This window comes from Mercenaria mercenaria, chromosome 2, assembly GCF_021730395.1.
Source record: "Mercenaria mercenaria strain notata chromosome 2, MADL_Memer_1, whole genome shotgun sequence".
NCBI classification, from domain to species: Eukaryota; Metazoa; Mollusca; class Bivalvia; order Venerida; family Veneridae; genus Mercenaria; species Mercenaria mercenaria.
This window is the reverse complement of record NC_069362.1, coordinates 91,687,640-91,711,194: the sequence shown is the minus strand read 5'-3', so window position 1 is coordinate 91,711,194 and position 23,555 is coordinate 91,687,640. Positions and strand designations below refer to the sequence as shown.

Here is a 23,555-nt window from a genome sequence, read left to right as displayed (position 1 = left end):
AAATAAATAGAGCATAAGTTTTGGGTTTGAAAACAGGTGAGGTTTGAAAACAGGTACGTTAACAATAAATGGAAATCGTGTTCCGCATACGAAATACCGGATACCGTATTTTAGCTAAGCGCTATACCTTGAGAACTTGCCTTACGACCAGTAAGTTTAACCAGTGCCCTTGGCAAATGTATGGAAAAGATAGTATACTCCAGAATATATGCATACTCAGAACACAAAGACATCATAGATGCAGAACAAGAAGGCTTCAGGAAAAATCATAGTACCACACAAGCACTGTTACGATTGGTGCAAAATATATTTGATGGTTTCAATGAAAACAACTACACACTAGCTGTATTTCTAGACATGGAAAAGGCCTTTAATACAGTGTGGGGGGATGGTTTGTTGGTCAAAATGTACAGATTTGGAATCAAAGGGAAGATATGGAATTGGCTATCAAATTTTTTAACAGGTCGGAAAGCAAAATGTAGTGTAGGAGATGAAATGGGAGAGGTCTTTTCATCAGATATGGGGTTACCACAAGGATCTGTGCTGTCCCCTTTACTGTTTAATCTCTACCTGACAGACATATTCACACAGGTAAAAAGTAACAAAGTAAAATTTGTAGACGACGGTACCATTTGGAAAACTGGAAATGATATACACCAATTAGAAACATCATTAAATACTGATTTAGAGGCAGCGCATGCATGGACCCAGAAATGGCGAATGAAGCTCAATTAAGAGAAAACTGAATACTCAATATTTAGCCGAAGAAAGGATGACATAGATAAGATACAGATTACACTGAACAAGAAAACACTACTTAAAACAGATAAACCAAACATTTTAGGAGTTATACTTGACAAGGAACTTTCTTTCAAAGATCATATTGAATATGTGGAGAGGAAAGGATTACAAACATTGTCTACATTGATAACAGTAGCAAAAACAGAAAAAAATAAGTGTTAAAAACATGGATAACCTTTACACTAGCTTAGTGCTACCACAGCTTGAATATGCAGCACCAGTTTGGCAAATTGCTAACTGTCAACCCCTTCAGAGGAAAGGATTAGCTGTCTGTCTAGGATTACCTACTACTTCCGGTAAAGATGCTGCTGAAGTGCTTTCTGGGGTTCTACCACTTGACTTTAGAAGGGAGGAACTGAGCATCAGAGAGTGTGGAAAAATATTTGCAAAAAACAAAAAGGAAAACATTGCGAAATGCCTAGAAAGTTACATGGGAAAACACACAAATTTAATTGAAAAATTCAGATCTCCTTTTGGCTACATGTTAACACAGATAGAAGATATGAAGTCACTGACCAACTTGACAATGAATAGTATAGAACCAGAATTTTCCTACCTTGAATATCTACAGCCGTCCCGAACCAGACCTGATTACTGGAACAATCTTGGTTGTTCCGAATCTAGAACCAATAAACAAGTGGAGGATGCAAAGCAAATTATCAAAAATATACCATCAGATGTAGACAACAGAACAGCAGTGGCTTTTACAGATGGTTCCTGCAGAGGAAATCCAGGTCCCTGTGGTGCTGGAGCTTGCATCCTTCTTCCAAACACAGAGTTAGTTGAACTGAAACAACCGGTATCAAAATTATCATCCATCCTTGTAGGTGAAATGGTGGCTATCAAGATAAAACTTAAAACAATTCTAGAAGAGTGTAAGAGATTACAAATCAAAAAGTTAAAAATATTCAGTCACAGTCAGTCTGCTATAGGCATTATTAATCTTGGATGGGAGAATAAAACACACAAATTCTTGTCATCAGAAATACTCCAACTGTGGAAAGATCTAGAAATGGCTGGAGTAGACATCCACCTTGATTGGACCCTAGGACATGCTGGTATCAGTGGGAATGAGACAGCAGACAGACTGGCCAAAGAGGCAGCTACAGAGGCAGAAAGCATGACAGATGATGAGGTAGTTACTAGTCAAGCAGATATCTGTCATGTTGCTAGAGAGTCGGTACGTATGAAATGGCAAAGAAGATGGGATATCAGTGAGAATGGACGACATTTATATCAATTCAGGCAAGAAGTTAAACCCAAGTACATCAATTTTCAGGGATTGAAGAATCAAAAAATATTGCTCCAGCTGCAGTGGGTATTGCCTTAATGAATACCAAAATAAAATACAATAAAATAGGAAATAAAGACACGCCATTCTGCAGATGTGGAGAACCAGAGACTGTGATACACTTTATAGACGAGTGTCCCATATATGAAGTCCATAGAGAAAGGTTAAAGCAGGAGTTATTCCTTAACATGGGTATCAGGGACTTCAGCGCTGAACTTTTTCTTGTAAATACAGCAGAGGATCCCTACAAAGAACACAGGGAAAACTTGTCAGCTATAATTGATGACTTCATTGAAGCATCCAAAAGATTTGTTTAAGCCTTTTTTATAAAATGAAAAAAACCGAATTTCGCAAAACATTATACCATGAGTTTATAAGAGTACATACTAGAGAAGAAAACGTACAACGTGTACGGTATATACCGGAGAGACAGCACGGTCATTAGAAGGCTTTGACGAAACGAAACGTATATTCAAAGTATATGTGAGGACATTAGCATTGAACTAGACAATAAGAGAGTCGAAATAGTGCGCAGCAAGAAAATCCTTGGAATAACATTGGATGACAAACTCAGTTTTCAAGAACATATAGCTGTAAAAACAAAATCAGTATATGAAGCATTGAGAAACATAGATTTATTTATTAATCAAAATGCTGGTTGTGCTCAATCCAATTATATGAGATTGTACAAATCCCTGGTCTTACCTGTGATAGACTAAGGAGCACCCATATTTATAACATCAAATGACAGCTATTACAGACAATTCAATGGGGTACAAACAAGTGCAATGCTAAAAGCAACTGGATGTGTTTCAACTACCAGTACAGACACTTTAGGAATTCTTACTAATTGCACCCCAATGGAACTTCATATGAAATTGCGTCAGTGTCAGGAATTAGTAAGAATAGCAGAAAAAAGATAGACAGACCCTCTAAAAAAAGAATTCAATACATGGATGTCAGAATGTCAGAACTCGAAAGGCAGACCAAAAACATCCCAGTTAATGGTCAGTAGATTCAATGAAGTAAGAGAAGACATCAAGTTAGAAAACATTGAACAGGAATTCCAGTACAGCAAAAAGCATCTTGGGTTATCCAGGACCAAACAGTATGTCCACACAGAAACCTTTCATAACTCAAAGGATATTCAGGTATCAAATATAAAAGACATTTTATGCACTTGTAAAGATAACTGCATATTAGCATTCACAGATGGATCTGCCATTGGGAACCCTGGTCCAACTGGAGCCGGAGCTGCAGTATACTTAAATGGCTATGACTCTATCCCAGTTTTATTAAAAAGGTCAGTGAGCAAAAGGGGAAATAACTTTTCTGGGGAAATTGTTGGTATTGAAATTGCTCTGGAATTCTTGACTGAAGTAACAAGTCCAACTGCTAAAAAGATACATATATTTACAGACTGTCAGGCAGCAATAACATCAGTGTTCTGTAAAGAAGTACCAACAAAAATGATAGAAAACATCATCACAATCAAGAAATATTTGGCAAACCTACAAGACAGAAAATATAAAATAGAAATTCACTGGATCCCAGGCCATAAAGAACTTACAGGAAATGAATCGGCAGATTCTCAGGCAAAAGCAGCTGCATCTGAAATGTGTACATCAGATACTGAGGAGAACACAGAGAAGAGAGATGCAAGGGAAGTAGTCAAAATTATGAAAGAAAAAATAAAAGAAAAATGGAACAACAAATACAGCCTGTCAGAAAATGTTTAAAATATTCAAGAAGTTTACCAGCAAGCAGGAGTTAGGTCTTTGGTGGGAGAGGAAAACAGGGAAACTTTTTGTATGATCAATCAGCTATTAAGTGGACACACAAGATTAAATGCACACTGGTCAAAAATTGATTCAACAAAATCAGCAATGTGCTGCCAATGCAAAGTTCCAGAAACAGCACAACATTACATATTCCATTGTGCCAGATTCACAAAACAAAGAGAGACACTTGGTCGGGACATAGAGACAATACTACATAGAGAAAATATTAGTTGTGGAAATATATCAATGGCCACCCTAGTAGGAGAACTGGCTGATATCAGGGCTGAGGCAAGGAAAGAATTAATAGAAGTTTTCAGCCAATATATTCAAAATTCTGGTCGCTTCAGCAGCGAATCGGAATAAACTTCTTCCCAATATTGACATATAATCAAATAAGCAAATGAGTTTAAGCACATGAGTTTAAAAAGTACCAAGGATGACAATGATGTGGCAACACATTCGCACTAGGTCAGAGACCACCAATTCAAAATAGTACAGGGAACTTACTGGGAATGAGGTAAGTGTATACCTGGGAATAAGGTAACGTCTGTGCGTTCTGATTGGTCAGTCATGTAAACAAACCCAGGAAGTGATTATTTTTTCAAAATTGATATTTTTTCACTGCATTTACAGTATTTTATTATACATTTTGACAAAATTTGCTACATTTTATGTGTATTGAAAAAAAGTTTTATCAAACGAATTTCTCCCGCCATGTCAATGATGTAAACAGGGGGTCATCTCATTCACACGAAAATTACTTAAATAAAGTATCACTATTCATATGTTTTTCGTCCGATATTTTGGTAGAACTAACATAGTTCTTGAAAAACTTGTAATTAGATATACATGTTTCGATGTATGGAAGGCCGTACACGCCATAATGTTACAAGTTAAAGGTCAGTAATTCAAATCCTTCTTTGTTTCATATAAAAAAACGACAACTTCAGGTCGTCTTTACGTATCTTTAGAGAACATCAATTTTCCTACACCTATTTTTCATGAAAGTTCTATCAAAAATTAACGAAAAAATGAAAAGAAATTAGGGGGTTATGTAGTTCCTAGTGAAATGCCAGTCAGTTGTGGTCTGCTACCCTAAAAATGGCGCATATTTACTCTCGTCCGCGCAATAAACACCTATTTCCGGTTTCGATCTGCAAAACTTGCCATGTTGGCTGTATGAACATGAAAACCGTCTCATTTCATGCAGAATGTCTTCTAGTAGTGAAAAACGGTGATTAAAGCACTCGTTATACACGAATTTGCGCAAAAAAATGGGAAAATTAGGATCTATTTATTATGGACTTCTTTCGACTACACCACGGAAGCACATTTTCGACCGCATTACTGACCTTATTCCTACAATGTAAGTCTATGGGAAAACAATTGGTGGTCTCTAACCTATACACATGTGTTTAAAAAGTACCAAGGATGCGCTATGACTAGATACCGGAAAGGGCCCTTTCCGCAAAAAGGACTTAACATGATCGGAAAGGGCCTGCCATATGTTTATTACTGGAATTTAGTTAATTATTTCTTCATATTTCATTATGACATAATAAAAGAAAATAAATTACAAAAAGAAAGTCATCAATTTGTTATTTTTAAATGAATTATAGACAAAATACAAGGATGACAATGATGTGGCAACACATTCGCACTAGAGTTAACACCTACACGATAGCGAACTAGAACAACAACAACAACAACGAAACGAAACTTACGTAACTTGTAATATATCGTGATACTGCTAAAGTTACACCATCAGGTATTCATTCACTGATACGAAATGTCTTTTTGTTCGTGGTTTGGTGGTGAGAAATACAGGGATCACTTTGATAAAGGTAAGATAACCACCCTCCAGTTATCCACAATGATTTCGGTCAATCAAATTCGGATAGAAATATAACCAGAAAAAAGCTATATATAACTAGTAATCTTAAACATTTATAACGTATTGTTTTTGAAGACCTTTCTGCAATCTACCTGATAAGACCCTTGGGGACTACTTCTCCAGAATGTATTCAGGGCTCTCGTTTTGCAAATTTTGGGGTCTATTGGCCCCATGATTTCCCCCTTAAAAAGTATGTTTTTTCCCCACTAAAAAATTACCCATTGAGAAAAGAAAAACAAGTCGAAAGATTTCCTGCGGCCAGAAGTTATACAGACCAGAAATTGTTATGGATGTATGTTTGACCAGTCTGCCTAAAAAGTTACTTATGGGTGAATAACGTGCTTGTTTTTTTATAGCTAAAATAATTCAGCTCAGAGATGTTTATATGTTGTTACGGATCTCTGAGCTGAAACGAACCCCGTATTGAAACCTAACCAGAAGTCGTGCCAGAAGTCTGTCAGGCTATAATTTTATCAAATCAAATGCCAGAGACTTGCCTTTTTATTTAATATATTCTTAATCCATTTTTCTTTTGATTTGGCGTAAAATGAACCATGCAACACCATTTGAAAACAAATTATACCCAAAAGTTTCAAATGGGTACCACTGCCTGCAATATTTTGCTCACCATTGCAGTTGTCACGTGATCGAGGTACTCTTCATTTTGAAAATAAATCTAACGGTAAAGAATTATTATTTATGGAAATTCTGTGAATTTAAACCTTCTATGGTATAATTTTATGAATTTTGTGAAAAATTATTACATTTTTAAATCAATTAAATTCATTAGATATAAAAAATTTGATCCTGAAATTCAAAAATAACCATGTGCTAAGAACTTCGCATGACGTCATCAGTTTCTCGCGAGAGTCAGTGCGCCGATGTTGCTGGTTAGGTAAACAAATGGGGTTACGCCATAACTTAATGGACGCGACCATCAGACTATAAAAATAGCGTCAGTTAAGTTATGGTAGCCTGAACTAGTTTTTTTATCATACCATTATGCTTCATTGTAGGAAATATTACTCCATTCTACATGATTTACAAGTAGATCTATGAAATATGTAGTCAAAATAATTCAGCGTTCGCATGTAAAATTATTGGTTTTATATGGCGTGTAAACACACAGTAAACATTGATTGTGTACAGTACATTATCATACAAAGGTTTAAATCACTAGAAAATTCGTAATTTTGGATATTATTTGATAATTTTAACATAGATTAATGAGGAATTGAATCCCCTTTCAATATATATAAGTTATATTTTAATTTATGGCTAATTCGTGAAATAATCGACATTTAAACCTATAGCATGTAAAGCGTCGGCAGCGATGAAAATTCCATCGGAAGTTGCTTCAACTGTTTTGGTCATTCGACTGTTTGACATGAGTGGGGATATTGCCCATATGAAAAAATCATCTAATATTTCCTAGGATAGTGCAAAGAGCTATAAAAATAAATAGATTGGCAACTTGAAAGGCATATAGAGCAAATCTCGCCAACCTCCCCTGACAAAAAAACGAGATCTCGTTTACCGGAAGTGGCGCTTTGTATGCGAAAGCAATTATTCATCGGTAAAATAATTATCACCGTATGACCACGCTTCTTTCGATGGCAAAAAAACGTGTACTTCGTGTCTTAAGACCATTTCAAATTAAACTAATTTTGTTTTAGAAGCTAACATGTATTTTAAATGTAGTTTTAAAGGTACAAATTGTAACTCCATGCTCGCTGATGTTTGTTTTTAGTAAGATAACGCCGAATCACGCTCTGACACGAGCTCACGCGAGATTACAGCCAGTTGCCATTCTGTGTATTTTATACTTCTTTGGATAGTGTCAAATTAGTTGGACTATGAAATATGTATTACTTAATTCTGAAAGTTATTGTTTTTAGCAAAAATAACTATATTTCCCTTTCATGTATAACATAACTTTTAGCTCAACTGGTCACATTCCTTGAATATATTGAAATACTTTACTAGAGCTTTCACAAATGTGATTTATGCCTTCACCTGGACTTTGTTGACAACACAGGACCATAATCCAGGAAATCGAAGGGCAATTAACACAAAAACTCTTATGCACAACCAGGTTACAAATATTGATAATTCCTGAAAGTTTGAATAAATTATATGAGCTAATGAATGAGGAATTTAGGTCACAAAAATTTCTCTATATATCATATAGACTATATCAGTAAAGTGTCATGTGAAATCACCCAGTCCCCATGTGCTACACTACTTGTTGCATTCCATTAAGAAATGGCAAGCAAAAAGAGTGATCAGTTGACAATTTTAACTATCTTGGCTTTGTACTAGCAGTGGTGGTTCATTTTGCAAAGGAATAGAGGCATTACTGAGCAGATAAAGCTCTTGAATCGATGTTTTCACTAAAAAGCATTACTTGATACATGCAGATTCTTCTGTATACTAACTTAAATATGTTTGATGCATATGTAATGTCTGTAATGTCATATTGCTCTGATTATGACAGTTATAACTGTCAGACTGTAGACTGAAAGTCGTGACATAGAAAAATGGGTCATCACGAAAGCAGTGACATTTAAGAAAAAGTGGCATTAAGTGTACTTTGCTATTTATATAATCTGTCCAATGGTAGTCATTTATTTGAGGCTGAAAAACACTATATTGGCAAAAAATAAGTTAAATAGTGAATAGATATATCAATATATGAAATTCTGACCCAGTTTTCAATGATGGCAAATACTAGTAACACAGAAATTGTCCTGAAACCTGTGACTTTTTGGTCACAATTTCTGTTATTAAGGCTGGTCTGAAAGCATTTCTTCCTTTGACCAACATCCCTAAGTGTGATATTGATTGATGAAAGTGGGTATATACATGTATTTAACAAGATACTGCATTCATAAAACACTGGCCTTAAAGCATTATCATAGACAAACCTACAGCTAGATAAATGGACAAACAGATTATCACTAGATGCAGTTGGCTGAAAATTAAAAAAGGTGAAATACCTTCACATAGTCTTTAGTCCTTCTCTTGGACATCAGAAGTTCAGAACCAATGCCAGCAGAACCTGTTTCTCCACGCCACTGTTCATTATAAAGCCATGTATGGATGTACGCTGACCTGTGGAAAATCGCTCTCCAGCAACCTGAAGAACAACAGATGTCAGTTACCTATGGTTTAAGATATAAAGTCCTCCTCCTCCTCATTGTCATCATCAGAATCATTTTCATCAAGATACAGAGGATATTTAATTGTTTTAGAGTAAGATCGAAATATATTTCACTATAATGCAATATTTTTGAGTGAAAATGTAAATTATGGTGTTCACGAGTGAAATATATTTCAATCTTACACTGAAACAAACAAATTTTCTACTTATTTTATGTATTTTAATGGTTTTAACAAAATTATATCCAGTTTGTCCTCGCAACATCACGTGCATCGCACCATGACGTCATAATATCGTGACGTCACAATATCTTTGTAGAAAAACTGTAAATAGTTCTATTACGCTTCCTGATTTCTTTTACATTTTATTATGATAGAATATAAATATTTATGATCCTTTTCTAGTATTTCTATACATGTATATCTTTACTGAAGTATATTTCGCAAGGAATTTTCTATTATTAATAATTCATATTCTTTCGCATTCAAGTGTAGTTCCGTACCAGTGAAAAATAAAAATGACTTAAATAAAAATGATATTTTCACTGTTTGAATTAAAAAGTGAAAATATCAATTTTATTTCACTGATAAATTTCAGTATTTCATTGAAGAGCATAAAATAAAAAGATATATTTATACCATATATATTATAAATCACATTAATTTTATCATAATCATACCACATTTTATGACTGTCATAATGATTTAGTATAAATACCACAAAGGTGCCATTAAAGAACAAATGCCGATGTGGCTGCTCTGAAGTAGTAAGATCAGATATGGAGCTTCAATGTGCTTGCTGATGTCTGTTTTTGTTTTCAACTGCACAAACTGATTTTCTTATTCAAGGACACTTAAGGACCATGTTTGTGAGCACGCCTTTCAAAGTCACTTCTGTTTTGTATAAATGTTCTATGAATTTCAGTTACCTGTTAAAAGTCCAGTCAGTTGGTTGTGTCTTAGAGACATTGATATATTTAAAAATTCTGAAAGTTGGTCAACGTCTTACTTCCAATTCCTTCATTTGAATACAATATAATCCACTACAATTTTTTGTTCTTTCTACATTCATCCCTTCTTAATTCAGTAAACGCTAGTTGCCAGTCATTGACATCTTAAACAAAAATTTAATGAAAGGAACTGAAAGGAATGGATGGTGTAACTGGTGAATTTCGTTGCTTAAAAAGGTATAAAGGTTGTATCAGTCTATAGAATGGGTCAATCCTGAAAGCCAAAATAATTTGGCAAAAATTACATGATAAGTAAAGCGAGCAGTTGTCTGAGCATGTCATTTAGAAGCCTCAAACAAGTGCTTCACAACTTGGTCAACACACACACTTTGCTACAGTGATCAAGCAGTTTCACAAGTCTACTCCTGTGGAAAACAAGGCAGTCTGAAAGACAGCTAAATCCCCCACCACTGCTATGGATAGTGAAAGGGTAAACCTTTGATTTTAGCTGTGACCTTGACCTTGAACTGACATGGCTGACTCATAAATTCTGCACGTCTTGATGAGGTGATCATTTGACCCAAGTTTGTTGAAAATCCTTCAAGGGGTTTAGGAGATACAGAGCTGAAACCTTTGACCTTCAGTTGTGACCTTGACCTTGAGTTGACATGACTGACTCATGAGTTCTTGATGAGGTGATCATTTGACCCAAGTTTGATGAAAATCCTTCAAGGGGTTTAGGAGATACAGAGTGGACACAAAATGGAAGGCTCAAACCTTCGACCCGTAGTTGTGACCTTGACCTTGAGCTGGCATGGTTGACTCGTAATTTTTGCACATCGTTTTGATGAGGTAATCATTTGACTCAAGTTTTATAAAATTCCTTGAAGGGGTTTAGGAGATATAGAGCGGACACGAAATGGAAGGCTCAAACCTTTAACCTTGAGTTGTGACCTTGACCTTGAGCCGACAAGGCTGACTCATGGGTTCTGCACATTGTCTTGATGAGGTGATCATTTGACCCAAGTTTTATAAAATTCCTTCAAGGTGTTAAAAAGTTAGAGATCAGACACAAAATATCATCCCATGACCTTTGATCCCCAAGTGTGACCTTGACCATGACCTAGCACAGATGGAACATGGGTTCTGCATATCGCCTTGGCGAGTTAAACATTTGGTGTTGATATAATGGAATTATGTAAAGGGGTTCAAAAGATATGGACCGGACACGAAATATCACCCCATGACCATTGATCCCCAAGTGTGACCTTGACCTTGACCCAGCGCAGTTGGAACATGGGTTCTGCACATCGCCTTGGTGAGTTTAACATTTGTTGTTAATATAATGGAAATATGTCAAGGGTTCAAAAGATATGGACCGGACACGAAATATCACCCCATGACCTTTGATCCACAAGTGTGACTTTGACCTTGACCCAACACAGTTGGAATATGGGTTCTGCACATCGCCTTGGTGAGTTTAACATTTGTTGTTAATATAATGGAAATATGTCAATGGGTTCAAAAGATATGGACCGGATACGATTTTGTTACGGACGGAAGGAAGGACGGACGGACGCAGACCATTCTTATAATCCCTCCGCCATGGCGGGGGATTAATAAACTATATTTCTCAAATCCTGAATTATGGATGTGCAAGAGTTATCCTTCCTTGGGTTACAGATACAGTATTTCTAAATTGAAATTGCATTAAGAAGATTTGGTAAACAGAAAGTAATGAAAATATTGAAAAACTTATATAATTGTTGTATTCCACCAAGTATTTATTGCTGTTTATCTAAAGCCTAGAGGTAGAGTGCCAGTTTTAAGTGTGGTAGGTTGTGAGTTTGCTGCCTAGTTGCATCTTACGAAATGCATGAAAAGTGGTACCAGTAGCTCCTTTGCTTGGCACTCGGCATTAAAAGTGTAACTGACTTCTCTGCTCTCATACTAGTTTTTGAACGAATACTGTCAGAATTGAGGTGTTGAGAGTAGTTAGTTATGTCTCTAGGTCTCCTTGTTTCATAGGAGACATACTGGTTTTACAGTAGCCATTTGCCAATCAGCCATTTTACATTTTACTTTATCAGTGCTTCCTCACAGAAACCTCTTTCTGGATTTTAATCAAACTTCATTACATGGATTGGTTTTGCAGGTCATCAGCATGTCTTTTGCAGAGTTAAAATCCCATTATTATTTTTCAATACAACATTTCCTGGACAGTTATTATCCCCGAAAAAAGTCTGAGGGATATAGTTTTGGCGTTGTCTGTCTTTCCGTCCGTCCGGAGCCATATCTTGGAAATGGTTCGGAATATTTATATAAAACTTCATATACATGTTCAACACTATGAGTTCTTGCGGCCCGTCAAGTTTCAGTCAGATTGCTCTAGTAACACCAGAGTTATGGCCCATAGAAGTTTCCACTGTTAACTATATAGGGTACTATAAATATGGCAGTTTCTGCATTATAACTTTTGATATATTTGACCTAGAACTATGAAACTTAAACAGAATTTAGATCACCATAATGTGGTTGTGTACACACAATTTCGTATGCATTTATTTGTAAATTAAGAGTAATTGCCCTTTAATTTTATAAAAATCCACATATTTGTACATAACAAACTTACCATTTGGTAGAATTTCATTATAAAATGTCTTTCTGAATCATTCTTTTCCATGAACATTTATTGTAAACATGTGAAGTTGTGTACCCACACCTGGTCACCCCCTTACCTTGATCACACCAACACCCCTCCCCCCCCCCCCCCCAATAAAAAAATTATTCCTTATTTTATATTTTTTTTTCAAACAAACTTCATATACATGTACCACTATGCGGTTATGAGGCCCATCAAGTTTCAGTCAGGTTGCCCTAGTAACACCAGAGTTATGGCCCTTAGAAGTTTCTAGTGTTAACTATATAGGGTACTATAGATCTATAGATATGGCAATAACTTTAGATATATTTGACCTTGAACTATGAAACTTAAATAGAATTTAGAGCACTATAATATGGTTGTGCAAACACAATTTCTTACGGATTTCTTTTGTAACTCCAGAGTTATTGCCCTTTAATTGTCTAAAAATCCACATATTTGTACTGGTCACCAGCATCAATGACTTTGATGAATATACTGGTCACCAACATCAGTGGCTTTGATGAATATACTGGTCACCATCATCTATGGCTTTGATGGATATACTGGTCACCAGCATCTATGCCTTTGATGAATATACTGGTCACCAGCATCAATGGCTTTGATGAATATACTGGTCACCATCATCTATGGCTTTGATGGATATACTGGTCATCAGCCTCAATGGCTTTGATGAATATACTGGTCACCAGCATCTATGCCTTTGATGAATATACTGGTCCCCAGCATCATTGGCTTTAATGGATGTACTGGTCACCAGCATCAGTGGCTTTGATGAATATACTGGTCATCATCATCTATGGCTTTGATGAATATACTGTTCACCAGCATCAATGGCTTTGATGAATATACTGGTCACCAGCATCAACGGCTTTGATGAATATACTGGTCACCATCATCTATGGCTTTGATGGATATACTGTTCACCAGCATCAATGGCTTTGATGAATATACTGGTCACCAGCATCAATGGCTTTGATGAATATACTGGTCACCAGCATCAACGGCTTTGATGAATATATTGGTCAACAGCATCTATGGCTCTGATGAATATATTGGTCACCAGCATCAACGGCTTTGATGAATATACTGTTCACCAGCATCAGTTGCTTTGATGGTTATACTGCTCACCAGCATCAATGGCTTTGATGAATATACTGGTCACCAGCATTAATGGGTTTCATGAAAATACTGGTCACCAGCATCAATGGCCTTGATGAATATACTGGTCACCAGCATCAGTGGCTTTGATGAATATACTGGTCACCAGCATCAATGGCTTTGATGAATATACTGGTCACCAGCATCAACAGCTTTGATGAATATACTGGTCACTAGCATCTATGTCTTTGATGGATATACTGGTCATCAGCATCAATGGCTTTGATGAATATACTGGCCACCAGCATCAATGGGTTTGATGAATATACTGGCCACCAGCTTCAATGGCTTTGATGAATATACTGGCCACCAGCTTCAGTGGCTTTTATGGATATACTGTTCACCAGCATCAGTAGCTTGGATGGATATACTGGTCAGTGTGGTCACCAGTTTCCAAGGCTTAGATAGACATATTGTCACCAGCTTCCAGGGCCTAGAGGGTCTCTAATGGCAGTTGCTTTGATGGGCATACTGGTCATTGTTTCTTTGACTTAGATAGACATACTAGTCACCAGTTATTTTACTTAGATGACAGACTTTACTGTATTGCTTAGACTGGAGAGAGATACTTTATACTGGTCACCAGCTGCTATGGCTTAGAGGGATGGCAGATATACAGGATTTTCTTTTCCAAAAATTGTGAAGAGGCCCTAGGCTTTTGGTTTTGTGGAGAAAAAAACAAGTGTGATTCTTCTTAAAACTGTGAAGTTTCAGGGTTGTTTTCCCAAGAATTGTGAAGTAAAAAGTGCTATATTTTAACATGCTTTATGAAAAACATTTTTTCACTATATTTTCAAAATTTTTCTTGAGAATTATTCTGAATGGATTTTTTTCCGGTTTCGGATCCATGCAGAAGATATTAAGCAAACTTTTATGTTTTGAACCTGTTTTTAATTTGTGAAGAGTATTTGAACTTAAAATAAAACTATTTTTGAACAGATTCTAATTGTTAGGCTAGTAAATACACCAGTTTCTTCATAAATGAATCGAAGTAGAACATTCATTCATGGTGATTGTAAAATGTCATTATTGACAGGTAATCCGAGTCACTGTCATATAGAAATAAATGTAAAACTTTACTATGAGAAATAGATGTTATGTTAAAACTTGTTTTTGTAGTGAAAGTATGACTTTAATCTCCAGCCTTATACCTGGGAATTAGGTAAAGTTTAGTCTGTTCTGACTGGTCAGTAATGTAAGCAAAACCAAGAGTGGTTTATTTTTCGAAATGGAGCCTTTCTAAAACAAGATGGCCATGAAGGCCCTGTATCGCCCACCTGACCTATTGACCTAAAGATCATCAAGATTAACATTCTGACCAAGTTTCATTAAGATATGGTCATAAATGTGGCCTCTAAAGTGTTGAATAGCTTTTCCTTTCATTTGACCCGGTGACCTAGTTTTTGACCCTACATGACCCAGATTCGAACTGGACCTAAAGATCACCAAGATTAACATTCTGACTATGTTTCATGAAGATACAGTAATTAATGTGGCCTCTAGAGTGTTAACAAGCTTTTCCTTTGATTTGACCCCATATGACCCAGATTTGGACTTGACCTATAGATACTCAAGATTAACATACAGACCAAGTTTCATTAAGATATGGTCATAAATGTGGCCTCTACAGTATAAACTAGCTTTTCCTTTGATTTGACCTGGTGACCTAGTTTCTGAACCTACATGACCCAGATTCAAACTGGATCTTGAGATCATTATGATTAACATTCTGACCAAGTTTCATGAAGATACAGTCATAAATGTGACCTCTAGAGTGTTAACAAGGTTTTCCTTTGATTTGACCTAGTGACCTAGTTTTTGAACCCACCTGACCCAGATTTGAACTGGGCCTTAAGATCATCAAGATTAACATTCTGACTAAGTTTCATGAAGATACAGTCATAAATCTGGCCTCTACAGTGTTAACAAGCTTTTCCTATGATTTGACCTGGTGACCTAGATTTTGAGCCCGGTTGACCCAATAGTAAAATCGTCAAAGATTTCATTGAGGGTAACATTCTGACTAAGTTTTATTAAGATTGGGCCCGAATTGTGACCTCTAGAATGTTAACAAGCTTTTCCTTTGATTTGACCTGGTGACCTAGTTTTTAACCCCAGATGACCCAATATTGAACTTATGCAAGATTTTATTGAGGGTAACATTCTGACCAAATTTCATTAAGATTGAGCCAAAACTGTGACCTCTAGAGTGTTAACAAGCTTTTCCTTTGATTTGACCTGGTGACCTAGTTTTTGACCCCAGATGACCCAATATCGAACTCATCCAAGATTTTATTGAGGGTTACATTTCATTAAGATTTGGTCAAAATTGTGACCTCTAGAGTGTTAACAGTCAAATTGTTGATGATGGACGACTGACGGACACAGGGCGATCACAAAAGCTCACCAAATATGGTTAGATAATCATATACATGTTTTGTTTTATGGCATGCCATACACGCCATAATATTACAGTTGAAGATTATGGGAAAATAATTGTTGGCCTCTAACCCATATTGTTAAGGCGCATATTATATAACATCTGGGTAGAAATATCTACAGAGTATAAAACCCACTGTGCAGAATCCTTAATCAAATATACGCAAATGGTCGATCTATACATTTTTTTGATTTTTTTGACGTACATGTTCAATTGCCATGTTGGAAATGCGCCTGCATATTTGATTGAACTCTTAACACCGAAAATCCCCCAGCGCTCCCTCAGATCCTCGGAGTCATCAGTTGACTGTTACATCGTCCCTTTCAACAAGCGAAAAACTTTTAGTGATAGAAGCTTTAGTACTATAGGGCCAAAGTTGTGGAACAATTTGCCGTTGAACATCAGACAAAGTTCTTCAATTGACTGCTTTAGGAAAAGGTTGAAAACGCATTTCTTCAGAGACTACCTTGCATTATTCTAAGTTTTGACTGAGTTTTAAACTATGATGCTGGTGACAGTGATAGAAATTTAATGTTTGTCTGTGATAATTGTATGTTAGTAATATTTTAAAATATAGTATTATCATTGACTTTAAATTAATAATTGCTATTTTGATTCGTTTTAATTAATCTTATTTAAAATATTTTATATTTAATATTTTATTTCAACTTGTATTGTAAAACGCCATTGAATATGTTTTAAATGTAGAAATAGGCGTTTAAGCAAATAAACCAGTTTCAGTTTCAGTTTCAGTTTGATTGGGAAGTGGCTGTTTTCAGCTTGACTTTTTGAAGAATAGTTTGAGCTATTCTACTAACCCTGGAGTCGGGGTCACACTGTTGATAAAGTTTTGCATGCAAGTACGTGTAGCTATGTAGTATGCCCACTTTCGGACTTTGAAAATCATGGTTAAAATTTTGCTTGCAAGTACATAAAGGCATATGTAGCTTTGAAACTTACTTTTTCTTTTTCTTGGTCAAGTACCTTTCTCACTGGGTCAAGTCCCTTAACTCTTAACATGTATTTTGGCCATATTATTCCTCCTTTTGGACTTAGAAAATCCTGGTTAAAGTATTGCACGCAAGTACATATAGCTATCATTTAAAGGCATATAGCTTTGAAACTTATTTTTTATGCCCCCCTTCGAAGGAGGGGTATACTGTTTTGCAGATGTCTATCAATCGGTCGGAATGTAGACCAATCCGTTTCCGGATGATAACTCAAGAATGCTTGGGCCTAGGATCATGAAATAGGTAGGAAGGTTGGTCATCACCAGCAGATGACCCCTATTGATTTTGAGGTCTGTATGTCAAAGGTCAAGGTCACAGTGACCCTGAATAGTAAAACGGTTTCCCGATGATAACTCAAGAACACTTGGGCCTAGGATTATGAAAGTTGATAGGGAGGTTGGTAATGACCAGCAGATGACTCCTATTGATTTTGAGGTCAGTATGTTAAAGGTCAAGGTCACAGTGACCCTGAACAGTAAAACGTTTCCAGATGATAACTCGAGAACGCTTAGGCTTAGGGTCACGAAATTTGATAGGGAGGTTGGTCATGACCAGCAGATGACCCCTATTGATTTTGAGGTCAGTATGTCAAAGGTCAAGGTCACAGTGACCAGGAACAGTAAAATGGTTTCCAGGCAATAACTCAAGAACGCTTGGGTCTAGTATCAGGAAAATTGATATTAGGTTGGCCATGACCAGCAGATGACCCCTATTGATTTTGAGGTCATTAGGTCAAAGGTCAAGGTCACATTGGCCAGGAACAGTTAAACGGTGTCTGATCTTCTTGTCGAAAACCATAGGGCCTATGGCTTTGATATTTGGTATGTAGCAAAATCTAGTGGTCCTCTACTAAGATTGTTCAGATTATTTCCCTTGGGTCAAATATGGCCCCACTCCAGGGGTCACGTGGTTTATATAGACTTGTATAGGGAAAAACTTTGAAAATCTTCTTGTCCAAACCACAAAGACTATGGCTTTGATATTTTGTAATGTAGCATCATTTAGTGGTTCTCTACCAAGTTTGTTCAAATTATCCCTCTAGGGTCAAATATGGCCCTGCCCCAGGGGTCATATGGTTCATATAGACTTATATAGGGAAAAACTTAGAATCTTCATGCCCATAACTTACATCATTCATATTTGGACCACATGTTTAGTTTTGAATGGCAAGATGAACATTGACATGAGTTGACCTTGATCTTGACCTAGTGACCTACTTTCACATTTCTGTAACTACAGCCTTCAAATCTGGACCACATGCATAGGTTTGTGTACCGAAAAAAAACTTTGACCTTGTTATTGACGTAGTGACCTACTTTCACATTTTTTAAGGTACAGGCTTCAACTTTGGGCCACATGCATAGTTTTTTGTTCAAAAATAAAACTTGACCTTGATTTTGACCTAGTGACCTTCTTTCACATTTCTCAAGCTACAGCCTTCAAATTTTAACCACAAATTTTGTGTACCGAAATGAACTTTGATCTTGAGATTGACCTAGTGACCTACTTTCACATTTCTGAAGCTACAGGCTTCAAATTTGGACCGCATGCATATTTTTGTGTTCTGAATTGAAATTAGACATTGATTTTTACCAATTACCTACTTTCACATTTCTCAAGCTACAACCTCCAAATTTGAAGCACATGCATAGTTCTGTCTACCAAATGAACTTTGACCTTGAAATTGATCTAGTGACCTGCTGTCACATTTCTCAAGCCACAGCTTTTAAATTTGGAGCACATACACATTGTTTTGTACCAAAATGAAATTTGACCTTGAATTTGACCTTGAGCTAGTCTTGAAATTTGGAACATTCAAAAATGGCTCAGTGGATGGCACCAAGATCACTGTAATCTCTTGTAAGGTTAAAGGTCAAGGTCAGATTAAACCAGGATGGTAGAACTTTTCCTTACAGTGAGCATATAATTTCTGTTCCTTGTGCAATTACTGAATGCATCAAGGGGGGCATTTCGTGTTCGTCGTGCTCTTGTTCTTGTTCTAGGTCAATTACCATCCTCAAAGGATGAAGTCCCATAACTCTAAAATATATGGTATTTTGGCGAAATTATTTCCCCTTTTAGACTAAGAGAAACCTGGTTTAAGTCTTGCATGCAAGTTTCATAACTAATACAGGATATTGATTTTAAACTACACATGTCTTCGGGGTTATAAATCTAGGTGATAGCCTCAAGTCCCATAACTCTGATATCATTACATGTATTTTGCAAAATTATGTCCCCTTATGAACTTAAAAACTTTTAATTAAAGTTTTGCATGCAAGTTAGTATCTCCAAAGCTAATGTAGATACTGGATCAAAACTCTATAAATATTTTAATATTTAGTGTAATATTCCTGCTTCTGGGACATTGGCTGTCTAATGGACAGCTCTTGTTGAATTGTGAAGTAGCTGCTTTTTATAATTGTGAAGTAGATGAATATTGGTTGCTGTTACGTAGTGAAAAAAAATATATATCAGAAAAGATGCCAGCCAGATATGAAGTAGGGCAATAGAAGTATGAGTTTAGACTTGTTCAAACGTAATTATATTCTAAACTTTTTTATTTAAAGGAGTGTATGCCTGTTCAAACTGTGGTGAAGAACTGTTTCATAGTTCGAAGAAGTATGAGCATAACACACCATGGCCAGCATTCTACGACACTGTGACACCAGACTGCCTTTCAAAGCGCCAAGAATCTCCATCAGCCCTAAAGGTACTCATAATAATAATTATATGCTAAATTGGTCAGGTTTTAGCTCACCTGAGCATGAGCTTTTGTGATCACCATGTCCGTCGTCGTCAGTCGTCCGTCGTCAACAATCTGACTGTTAACACTCTAGAGGTCACAATTTTGGCCCAATCTTAATGAAACTTGGTCAGAATGTTACCCTCAATAAAATCTTGAACGAGTTCGATATTGGATCATCTGGGATCAAAAACTTGGTCACCAGGTCAAATCAAAGGAAAAGCTTGTTAACACTCTAGAGGTCACAATTTTGGCCCAATCTTAATGAAACTTGATCAAAATGTTACCCTCAATAAAATCTTGGACAAGTTCGATATTGGGTCATCTGCAGTCTAAAACTAGGTCACCAGGTCAAATCAAAGGAAAAGCTTGTTAACACTGTAGAGGCCGCATTTATGACTATATCTTCATGAAATTTGGTCAGAATGTTAATCTTGATGATTTCAAGGTCCAGTTTGAATCTGGGTCATGTAGGGTCAAAAACTAGGTCACCAGGTCAAATCAAAGGAAAAGCTAGTTAACACTATTGGGGCCACATTTATGACCATATCTTAATGAAACTTGGTCAGAATGTTGGTCTTGGTGATATATAGGTCAAGTTCAAATCTGGGTCCGATTGGGTCAAAAACTAGGTCACTAGGTCAAATCGAAGGAAAAGCTTGTTAACACTATTGGGGCCACATTTATGACCATATCTTCATGAAACTTGGTCAGAAAGTTAATCTTGATGATCTTTAGGTCAAGTTCGAATCTGGGTCTTATTGGGTCAAAAACTAGGTCACTGGGTCAAATCAAAGGAAAAACTTGTTAACACTCTAGAGGTCACAGTTTTGGCCCAGTCTTAATGAAACTTGGTCAGAATGTTACCTTAAATTATAAAATCTTGGACTAGTTCAATATTAGGTCATCTGTGGTCAAAAACTAGGTCAGATCAAAGGAAAAGCTTGTTAACACTGTAGAGGTCACATTTATGACTGTATCTTCATGAAACTTGGTCTGAATTTTAATCTTGATGATCTCAAGGTCCAGTTTGAATCTAGGTCATGTAGGGTCAAAAACTAGGTCGCCAGGTCAAATCAAAGAAAAGGCTAGTTAACACTCTAGAGGCCACATTTATGAACATATCTTAATGAAATTTGGTCAGAATTTTAATCTTGATGATTCCTAGGTCAGGTGAGCGATACAGGGCCTTCATGGCCCTCTTGTTTATGCTAATAAAATAAATTTAGTTTTGCTTTGTTATTATAACAAATAGTTTAATTTCAAGGTTTCTTTTAAAAGCAAGACAAGCACCAAGCCTGCAAAGAAATATTCTGAACTGTATGTTTCATTTGGTACAGTCATATCCCCAGCAGGATATGAAGTAAAACCTGGGGACTAAGTAGTAATTACTGTCACAATTGAAGTAATAACTTGTACCTCTTTTATGCCTGTTGCTATAAAGGGACTTTGGTGGGTTTCAGATTGTCTCCCTTATTGGATTATGTCCAAGATAATAAAATTGTAAGTAGGTCCCATCATTTGGAATCCTCTGACTTTATCACTGTTTTGCCTATGAGATATCTCAGTTTTAAGGTATGAGATATCTTGCATTTTTGTTAAATTAAATGTCTGGAATGTCAAAATTAGACACTTTAGTGTTTATAGAAGATGTAGTTGAAGGCATTTTTAAATCAACAGTCATGATGATCAATATAACTTAGCTTCATTTATAGAAGATGTAGTTGAAGGCATTTTTAAATCAACAGTCATGATGATCAATAACTTAGCTTCATTTACATCATATTGTTACAAGTAACATAGCGATAACAGAGTAATCCAAATGAAAGGACCTACTTACTTTAATAAAGTATGAAAGGGAGATAACTGACCAAGGTCTCCCATTGAGACTGTGTTTAGCTTGGATTATTCGAAGAAAAGGAAGAGCTATTGTTGGCGTCAGCATTTCAGATAAGTTTTGTATAGCTGGTATCTCAGTGCCCATTTCTAGGAATGGTTTGAAACTTCACACATTTGTTCAATGTGATGATCTGTTATGCAGTGCATAGGTTCCATAACTCTTATCTTGCATTGTTTTTTTTTATAAAGTTATTGTCCCTTTTTCTACAATTTTTGGTAAAGATTTGTATGTGAGCTGGTATCTCAGTATCCACTTACGAGAATGAAATGTAACTTACTACACTTGTTCACTGTGATGGTAACACTGTACTGTTTAGATTATTGTTAGCATATAATTTAAAAAATACTTAGTGCTGTATAAAATATGCCAAAAGCACAACAGTCATCCATGTTATTTTGGGACAAACTGAACACTGCCTGCAGCAATATCCAGTATCACACTAGTTTTCTTTTACACGAAGTACTAGCAAATGTCATCACTGCATGCGAAACATGAATTTTATTACACAGTCCACTTGTACAGCATAGGAAAAACTTTCAGCTTTTTTTATTTAAACACCTACATGTCTTAAATGAATATGATAAATACCATACCTCTCCACATGTGTTCATCTTAACTGTGTCATTCTGCAGGTATCCTGTGCTAAATGTGGAAATGGTCTTGGTCACGAGTTCCTTGGTGATGGACCAAAGAAAGGCCAGAGTCGTTTCTGAATATTCAGTGCCTCATTAAAGTTTATACCAAAATAACATAAATAGGTGAGTATACCATGAAAAGTATTGATCTTTGTAGTTAACAAGTGACTGTACTAGATCCTGTATGTCAAATTCATGTTCATTTTCAATGAGGGGTCTCTATGGGTTTTGGGATGAAGTCATCCAACTGGCTTTTGGTCTCAGTGGGTTTTGTTAGGAAGTCATGCACCTGGCTCGTGGAAGGCTGGTTGTGCAACGTTTGTACATGAAATAATGCCTGCAGGGGCAAAAGAGGTCCTCTAGCTCCATTAAAGCTGAAAAAATGCTATGTGACCTATTCACTGTGGCTGTGAATTGGAACCTAACAATCTGACACTCATTTTCAATACTTAAAATTATAACTATGAATGCAGAATGTGATATAAAAACATAAAACTACTGATTTGTAAGTTGCCAAGAACAAGAGATATGTCTTGAAAAGATTAATCAAGAAAGACATTCTATTAAATGAAGGTGTACCGGTACACAAATTTGAAGTTATTTATTTTTAATGCTTTTTTGACTTGCTTTTTTTGTTTTAACAGGCTTATTTTCTGAAGAGAAAATTGGATTTCCTGCAAGCAAGAAAATGATACACGTCTTTACCCTAATGAAAAATGATTCATTCTTCGCTGGGACTAACCACTGGTACACTATATAAGAACAGCATTAAATTGAGTAAGTTTCAGAAATGAAGCATGGATGATCAAATCTGAGAATAACAATTGTTGCCAAGTTAACACATCTGACACAAGACACAAGAATACAGTTTCAGTTATTTCAGTGAACATGTTTCTAGACAACTTATGGGCAGAGTTTCTAGGTCTTGAGAAATGCTATGCATCTAGACAACTTAGCCACTAACTGGATATTAGAATATGATTTTGTCATAATCGTTCCACATTTTTTTTGGCTCCTGAAATAATTGATAAATAAAAAGAAGTAAGTTTTTAAATTTTCTTCATCTCTTAGTAGGGTAAATTTGGATAATTTCTCAACAGCATACCTTTTTCATCTACATCC

General features: G+C 36.1%; 2 protein-coding genes across 2 annotated transcripts; both read left to right on the top strand.

Annotated features, from left to right (window-relative positions):
• Window positions 1-955: 955 nt before the first annotated feature.
• On the top strand, window positions 956-2,142 carry LOC123564567 (uncharacterized). The gene has a single exon (XM_045358240.2). It carries the CDS (start codon window positions 968-970, stop codon window positions 2,129-2,131), a length of 1,164 nt encoding a protein of 387 aa, XP_045214175.1. The 5' UTR covers window positions 956-967; the 3' UTR covers window positions 2,132-2,142.
• A 3,397-nt stretch (window positions 2,143-5,539) lies between these two features.
• Window positions 5,540-23,323, top strand: LOC123564568 (methionine-R-sulfoxide reductase B1-like). The gene is made up of 4 exons (XM_045358241.2): window positions 5,540-5,717; window positions 19,723-19,865; window positions 22,431-22,556; window positions 23,078-23,323. The coding sequence occupies exons 1-3, from the start codon at window positions 5,663-5,665 to the stop codon at window positions 22,545-22,547; spliced, it is 315 nt and encodes a 104-aa protein (XP_045214176.1). The 5' UTR covers window positions 5,540-5,662; the 3' UTR covers window positions 22,548-22,556; window positions 23,078-23,323.
• Window positions 23,324-23,555: the final 232 nt, after the last annotated feature.